This window comes from Convolutriloba macropyga, chromosome 14 (genome assembly GCF_964194025.1).
Source record: "Convolutriloba macropyga chromosome 14, txConMacr16.3, whole genome shotgun sequence".
Lineage (NCBI taxonomy): Eukaryota > Metazoa > Xenacoelomorpha > Acoela > Convolutidae > Convolutriloba > Convolutriloba macropyga.
Window position 1 is genome coordinate 36,448,563 of NC_134481.1, and position 9,237 is coordinate 36,457,799.

At 32.0% G+C, this 9,237-nt stretch overlaps 1 protein-coding gene across 1 annotated transcript in view; it reads left to right on the plus strand.

The window, feature by feature from the left end:
- Positions 1-8,738, plus strand: part of LOC142353168 (uncharacterized) — a 33,457-nt gene extending 24,719 nt beyond the window's left edge. The window contains exon 2 of the mRNA XM_075405380.1: positions 8,247-8,738. Within this exon, the coding sequence (XP_075261495.1) occupies positions 8,247-8,503 (257 nt within the window). The 3' untranslated portion in view covers positions 8,504-8,738. The remainder of the gene's footprint in view (positions 1-8,246) is intronic.
- Positions 8,739-9,237: the final 499 nt, after the last annotated feature.

Consider the following 9,237-nt stretch of genomic DNA (forward strand, 5'->3'; position numbering starts at 1 on the left):
TTTTTTCGTGCCAGACGTGCGTTCATACTGATTTTACAATTGTGAGGCTGGGTACAATTGCAAAAATAAAGTTCCGTATGAGGATCGAACGCACGATCTCCTGCTCCCGAGGTGTTTTTTTCTGATATATTTTTACTCTATTCTCGCAGGGCATATATTTTCCCAAACGATGTTTTTAACTTCTTCAAAATGCTATAAATTCTTTTTTTTCTGAAATATCTATTCAATTTGTATTCACAGAAAATGTGAGCCCATGTTTGTCATAATCTTAACAATGCACAAATTTTTTGATAAATTTAGAGCGAAAAAAAAACAGGTGAAAACGAAAGGACGAAAAATGATCAAAATGGCCTGAAAATGGGCCTTGAGACTAGAGTCCGCAAAAAGGCGACGAAATTTCACATAAACAACATTTCAAAAAAGAATTCCTTTAATTACTAGATGAAATTATGACGCATTATAACATGAATTTTTTTTCAAGTGATTTAAACCTAGCCCAATTGTTAAAACTTTTCACATGTTTGTTTTTTACGCAAATTTCGTTTTGTTTTCATATTTATACAGTCTCAAATTCTTTACTGCTTTTTACGTGGTATTTTGTTAAAATCAGTAACCTATGTATCTATTAGAAAATCTAAATTATTTAATCCGCAAAAGAAATTGTTTAGTTCAAAATAACTTATACAACCCACACTATAAAAATGCTGCAAAATAACTTTTAACAAATGACTGCCGCAAACTGCAAACAACCACTAACGCCGGCGTCTATTTTTATTGATAAATTGTAGTATCAACTATAGCACATTTTAATGCTTATGCTTTTATATATTTAGTTTATATATATATATATATATATATATATATATATATGTATATATATATATATATATATATATATTTATGCATATATATATATATATATATATATATGTATATATATATGTATATATATATATATATATATATATATATATATATAATAACGTCTTAAGACAATCATTTTGATATTTTCTGCTCAAAATTCAAGTTGCTATCTTAAAAAGTTGGCAAATGTATATTACTCTAATGAAGCAAATAAGAATGAATTTTAATGACACCTAAAGGCACATTGACTTAGACTTTTTTAAAATTTCTTAACAACTGGCTGAACATACACATTGCATGTTTATAAAAGCTGCATAACATTTTAAATTGATTTGTGCGCAGAACTATCATTAAAGCAACTTTTTCTGAGAGCATTTTCAGTTGTGCATGATTTTTATTATTCTCGTCGACTCTCGTTTAATTTTGTTGTTGAATGTTTCTGCGTTGACTTTTTTGAGCTTTTGTCTTTTATTATTAGGTGTTTCTGTGATGGCTTTTGCTTCGCATTCATTTTAATAGAGCATCATTTTTCATAGTTCGCTGACTGTTTGTTATCTGTGAAGTAATCAACAACCAGAGTGAAATTTTTACTGAAACATTCAATTTTTGAGTCCCTTTTTGTTCAGCTACAGTATCTTGGGCGTAGAATGTCAAACAGCTCAGGATGCAGCAATCGTCTATACAGTTGATATAATATAAAAAGCCAAAATGGTCCCAGCACAGAATATAGCGGTACACCATATCCAATTCCGCAAAATCGCAGTAAATATTTTCTTATTTTAAGCACAAAAAGCCTGTCAGTGAGAAACAGTTGAAAAAAATTAGGATATAACCCTGCACTCCATTGTTGTTTAGTTTATCTGAGAAGATAGTGTACGTAACATTATCAAAAGTTTTTTTAGGTAAAAGAAACAACTTCTGCAATAATGTCTGCTCCATCTTGTTTAACGCCCTTACTAAATTTTACTAAAATTTCATATGTACTCTTTTTTGGCGTCAATTGAAGTTAAATTGTGATTTTATTATTTGGATTTTTCGAGAATTCCAACAGTTTTGCGCAGAAAGTTTTTTGATTGGTCGAACAAATTGATTGGTCGATAATTTACTGCAAATTTCGCCTCTTCGTTCAGGAGTTCCACAACTGCTATTTAAAAGCAATTTGAGAAAAACGCTCATTTTGAAAAATAAGTGCTCCAGATAAGTAGGAGTGAATACATTAGTTAACTGTCTTTCATTGAGATTAAATTGTTGGTTGTATTGTATTTTGGGCTTTATTAAATTTTCTGTTTTTTTAATTAACTGTTTTAGTATTTTTAGGCTGATTTTCCGTAAGAATCTGCTGGGCGTAAGTCTGTTTGTATTTTATTGATTTGGATTTAATCTTTAAGCTGTAGTTTTTATAATGCTAGTAAACCAAAATGTTAAAATTTTTGTTCGTTTCATTTGTTGAAAAAAGTCTGTTGTTGTTCTTATTCTGTTGATAATTTCGAATATTTTTTCTACGTTTTGCGTTCTCATTGTAATTTGTGCTTACTTTTATTTGGAAAATTTTTTCTTCTTGCACAATTTTTGTAAGGAGAGCTAATATTTTTGGTTAAAATCTTGCATTATGAATCCACTTTTTATAATTATCTGTCTAGGTTACAAGCAACCCTTATTCAAGTTTGCTTTCATTTTATTGTAAACACTTGGCAGATCCTGCTGTTAATATTCTATGTCACAGTTTTCACCAAACCTTCTCTCACAAAAATTGAACATCCTCTTTTGTTTCCTGTTCTTCGGTTGCAAATGCCTAACATCTGGTAGCTGCTAGGAGACAAAAACTTGATGTTGCTATCGTCTCAAAGCCTAGGCATATCGCTAAGGGCTGTGCTTCTTCTTCTTGTTCCGACAGAAAATTCTTCGTTATTTTTGACAAAGTAGATTAAAATGAATTATTGCAATTTAATAATAAATCGGCTCTATGAAACTTATCAAAATTCTCTGTTGAACTTGAACATTTTTACCTTATTTTTTTAGTAAACGAATCTCCCTGTGCATATTTGTTAAATACTGGCCACAAAAACTGACTCATTGACAAATTTGCTGCGGATATTGCGAAAACCATGTCACCAGTTGACGTCTAAAACAACCAATAAGTGTTTTTTTTTTTGGAAAAAGTTCTTTTCAGTTTTTATTTGTAGTTTTGAATATCACTAAGTACGATTGAGTTAATGAAATCTCGTGGTTTTATACAAGTCATCTGCGTATATCGTAAACAATTTTTTCTTGTTATTTCGTCAACCGTTGAGCAATATTACTACAATATAGGCTGCAAATATTGATCGCACTATAGCAGAACACTCTGAAGCAGTAAATATGCAAATCCAATTTAAGCATATAAAATCAATAGCGGTCAGAGGTTGGTTTCTGAGTGATACAAATAATTATCATCATCAATTAAAACAAACTCTTTTGTGAATAAGAAATAAGTAACCAAAATAATTTCCTTTTTTAAGACCATTTTGGTCATCAGACAAAAAACGGAAATAATTTATTGAATGAAATTTTAAATGAGAGTACATTAGTGTAGTTTATGAATATTCCATCTACGAAACCGAGCCTACCAATTTCATCATCCTGAAACTTGAAAGCATGAAACAATGAAACACAAAAAGGATCAAAACTAAAATTTGGATTGTTTTTCATTTCAATTTTGATGAGATGAGCAGAGGAGTGATTACTTTCTGATACCGTCTTTTTTACAATCTAGGAGAACAAACTTCTAGGAAGCGGGAGATCGTAGGTTCGATCCTCGTACGGACCATTTTTTGCACTTGTCCCAGGTCTGATCATTGTAAAATCAGACTAAACGCAAGTCTGACAAGTCAAAAAAGTGACATGAGTCAGTCTATGATTCAAAAATGATGAGAAATTGCATTTATACTGGCCAAGTACTGAAACGCACTTGGAGTTAGGTACGGGTATATATTAACGGAGGTGATATTTAAAAAATTTTCCGTGAACTCACTTTTTTTGACATGAAAATTTTAGCATGAAAAGTTGCATAAGAGAAATATAATGCTCGATATGAACTGAGTTTAGTTGCCTATATTCCATCATATCCATTGAACTTGATTTTAAAATCAGGTGGGTGTGGGACGAAATTTTCATGTTTCCTAGAAACGCGTTATTTTTCTTTTTATTGTTATTTATGGTACCATATTGGGCGCGGTCTTTTGTTTATGGCAGAAAAAGTTCCATAAAATATCGCTTTATTTAGGGCTACAAGAAAAAATTGTTGCTACTAATTTGATGCACAAATTACTACAGTTCCTTAAATTAAAGAACGTCAAAATCTGTAAGCATAACTTGACATATTCATTAGCTTACACATAAGAGACGTGGCACGTAAGAATGAGAAGTAATTGAAATGGGGGGGGGGGGGGGGGGGGTTGCCACTTTGAGCATTTATATACTCAATAATCATTTTAATTTAAATGAAAATTAGAATCTGGTGGTGGTGGTTTTGGTGGGAGATCCAATTTCTTAAGATTACGCAAGCATCGGGTGAAGGTTGTTTTAACTGTATAGTACAAATTGAACAATTAGTTCAGTAGTTCGGTTGTTTGAACACGTAGAATGAAACAGTTTATTCAATCAATTTTGACAACTTAGATCGTGAACAAAAACGAACCTACAATTAAAAATGATCGTCACGCCCACACTAAAAATAGCTAAAGTCAATTAAAACAAAAGAAATTTAAAAATTTTCAGCTATTTAGAAACATAAAACGCCACTAGCTAGACTTATTACCAAATAAAACAAAAAAAATGACAATTAGATCACACAAAGGCACATTTCTTGTATTTGACGTAACTTTTTTGTTTATATTAATTCAGTTTAATCTATAAATAATGCATTTATAACCGCTAATTCTAAAACATCTCCTTAGCCTACAAAATTTTTCGTGGAAGGGCACTGTGTCAACTACTATTTTTCAAGCAAAAAGGATGGCGTTTTAATTATCAAATATATTTTTAGAGGTTATTTTTGAAAAACCGCCAACATGACTGAAAACCTATTCTAAATGAAAACATTTTTCGATGAATTTTGACTTCCAAAAGTGACAAAAGTGAATTTTTGCAGATAATCACCGTTGTTGTCCGCTGCATTTTTGTGCACGTACGCCTTGTCAATACCAATACAAGACCAAAACAGTTATTTAGACTACTTCAAAGTTTTCAAAATAATTTCACATTACAGCAGAAGTGATAAAAGATGGCAAAAGTGGGAATTTTGAGACCTGTAACTGTTACTTAACTAAAATTGGCCAAATTGTTAATGAAAAAAACCAATCTTTTGGAAGTATTATAAGTTATTATAAATTTCGAAAGTATTGATTATATTACGCACGGTTAAATGCATAAAACTGAGAATAGGATATTCAAATTTTTTGTAAGTAAATTTTGCAGTTCGTCAGAAAAAAACTTCCACTATTAACCACAATTGTTTTCCTCAAAATCTCACTTAACAACAGACAAAAACATAAAAAATTAAGTAAAGTTTGCTGCATCTGTTTTTTGCCATGCACTAACATACAGCAAAGTTTTTACTTGCAATTTAAGGTAAAATTCCCCTTTACGATTCGATACTGGCTTTGCGGACTAATGCTGTTTATGAGAACGTGAAGATGCCCAAACAAAAGAGAATCATACAGCCAAAGGTTCCGCTAGCCGAAAGAAAACTGATCAGGTCAACTTGATAAGTCAATTTGTGTCACTGAATTCATGACATCTGTCTACTTTTAGTGTTTCCCTGGAAAACGTTAGAATGTAATGAAAAATTTTAAATAAAAGCGTTCGAGAAAAAAAAATTGTATGTGTTATCAGTTACATGGTAGCAAATTGGAACGCAAAAATAGCAAACTGATAGCTTTTTTGCACGGGTAAGCGTTTTTAAGCAAAAAAAGATTTAAACACGCGTGGAATGAGAAGTAGGGATAACAAAAGATGACCAGAGAACTTGCAGCATGATTAGAAAAAAAATTTTTCTAAAGTGTAGCTATCACCAGCTGATATATAACCTTAACATAGAACAAATGAAATTTCTGACGTAATGGTTAACACGCTAAAAATTGGTCAAGGCGAAAATTTTCTGGAGTTTTTTCAGTCCTCAAACGTTGCTTCAACTACTGCGGACAGCGTAATGTTTGTGTTTGGTGCAAAAAACTGAAAAATTTTCAAAAGCTCTGAAAAGTGCTGATAAAACCATAATATATCAAAAAACCTGATGTTCATACTGCTCACAAATCTCGGCTGAATCCAATTTTTGCAGCCTTGTTCTCAAGTTTTACGCTGACCTGGTTTCTTACTTCGACTGCAATCGATCAACATTCTCGTTGAAAATATTATTAGCTCGGCCATTTAAAGGACTGTAATTTAGTTGATTGAAGCTCAGAAAACCCTAAATGATGAATTTTGTGCAATCTTGTTATGAAGTTTGTAAAATTTCTGTCAATTATTAGTGTTCATGCTAATTTCTCGTAAGAAGTCTCAACTCTCAACTATTTGATAAACTTTGCCAATTTCACGATCTAGTAAAATTTAGTAAAAAGTAGTTAGAGAGGCAAATTACAGTCAAAACGAGTGCAAAATGCTCTTCGTGACAGTTTTTAGTGGCTCTAAGTACAATTTGCAATCACTGTTAAAAACTGGTTGAAATAGGAAATATATAAAATAGTATCTATAGCATTATGTTTACACATTGGTTTCTTAAAGTCACTTTTCACATCGTAAAGGTAAAACAACTGCGCTAAATATCTGAAGTGTCTAAGGTGGTGCTGGTTATGCCATCTGCGAGCCGTTAGGTTTCTCATAAGAATGGTTTTGACATTATATGATCATCTAAGAGATCATGAAGGAAACATTTACACATTAAAAAATGACAATAAACATATAAGAAAGTGCGCATTTTCACTATATAGGTGATAATAACCAATTATATAGTTAGTATTCTTTTTGTTCATTGGGTCAGTAAATCGCCTTAACATTACTCTAACCACGTGCTAAAAATTTTTTTGCTCCGGGTTCCCCTCCTAAAATGAGAGAGGCGTTGTACAGATTTTCGGTCTCAGGTTTTCAGTTTTAACTTTGTCCGAGTTCACAAATTTTAAGTTTTTAAGTTTAAACTTTGATTCTGTTTGTCCGATGGCTAATTCTACTGTTAAGTGTTAGCGCCAAGAACTGAAAATTTTGTAAAAATTATCCAAAACTCAGCCAAAGCATTTTCCCCGCAATATTTTCAGCTCCAAATCAGCATTCTCACTGATTCGTTTGTAGAAAAAATTCAGTACCTTCCTTTATTTTTCCCGCATTTTTCAGGGCTGCAAAAGTACTGAGAATCTGCTCCAATGGCTAACTTGTCTTTCCTAGGCGCTGAGAAACCTAAAATCCTCACAAAACTAAAAACTGATTATGTTGAAATAGAGTTGAATTATTTTTGTTCAGCTCTAATTCAGCACAATCAGCACATAATTTTTGCCTATCTCTTGCGCTTAAATATCTATTGCTGACTCAGCAGTATCCCAAACTTTTCCAGAAAACAATTAGGAGTTGTGACAGTTTATCTCCGGTAAAAATTTCAGCAAAATCCTTGACCCGGGAATTGCTTGACGTGAATTCTTTTTCGAGAACAAAACTGCAATTAGGACTAAATCGTACACGAATCAATTTAGTTACCGTTTAAGAAGGGTAATACATTGCCTTGAACACATAATGAGATATTATTATAACTGAAAATCTTATAATTATAATTTCCAATTTTGAGGTTATCTTTCATTTTTAAGCGAAGAAAACCAGCTTTTACGTATTGAAGATGCCATTACTAAGGTTGACATAACGTTAATCAATTCAATTGTTATTTTTTAGACAATTCTGTTTGAGGCTTTTAAGGTTGCATAAAATAATTAGGACCTAAATTGTCTGCAGGAAATTATCAGAAACAAATTTGTCGTCAATTTTGTTTCAATGTATATAGGCATATCAACGATGGCAAAAAATTATTTCTCTAAAAACACGCTTTAAACTCTATAAAAATTGTTGCCTTTTTTGAAGATGTTTAATTTATCCTGCTTAGATAAACAAAGTCTTGTGTAAATTGTCACTAATGAACTCAAAGCTAATTGATTAAGTTGGGCTGTTTTCTGGTTCTGATTATCCCTTAATTTTTTTTCTCTAAGGATATATCTAAGAACATAAATGGTGTTGATAACCACCCCAGTCAAATTATAACAGATAAATTGTAAGTCTGAGATCAGTATTTACAAATAAATGCAAAATTTGAGCATTTTATGAGTTTCAGACAAAAATTGCGAATGGCTAAGAATTTTTTTTTGTTTCAGAAAAAGAATATTGGTTAGATCAGTTTGAAAGAAAGATGCCTGACATCCGATACACAGCCAGAATTCTAAAGGCGCTCCAAAGATTACCACCCGCGACCAGAATTACAGCTTCCTATGTCTGGCCACCTGTTCTTGACTCTGATCGCCAGTTTGACGTTACATCTAGGAAACACGGGCTGACAAAAAGACCGTTTGGAAACTATTTCCCAAATGGAAACGACGAGAAAAATGCCAATTTGAACTTGATGAGTGGATGACGTAATATACTTAGTCCAGCCAATTTAACTTCAACCAACAATTTCAATTCCAGCTGGCTGGAAGAACACGAAACTTGAGGAGCAAAATGATAAACTGATAAATTATTCTGCAATCCAATTAGTACAATATGATTAACGATAATTAAATAACTGATTAATACCACAACACCTTACGTTTTATTTAATCTCACATCTGCATGAAGATTTCTTTTGGTAATTTAACTCTTCGACAATCTTCGGTCACTTTTTTTTACCAAATCTTACATTTTTTCCAAATTTTCTAATTTGTTTCTTTTGTAAACGATTTTACTGTCCCAGTAATGGAAATTATTCGTCGAGCTTCGATGAGTTCTTTAGTTTGGACAAGCTGTCCTGGCTAAGAATCTTAAAATCTATTGACTTCGTTTTTTTTTTTGAAGCTTTGTTGGTCACTACCTGTCAGACATGAGTGATGGGTTTTAATTTAATCCATAATATAATTTAAGCCCTTAGGTTCTGACAACCAATTTATTACAACAATAGACCGGTAGGGTAGAATTCCAAACTTTTTAACCCAACTCAGGTCAAATTGTTTTTTTATCAACAGTCGATTTCAAATTGCTATTTTAAAATGCAAGACGAGGCATAGTAATGCTAAATTTTCATACAAAAATATGCACATTACGATGCAAACGTACACTTTAGCGCAAAATGTACACCTTTGTTCTTTGCGGACAGCACTGAAAAAATCTTCA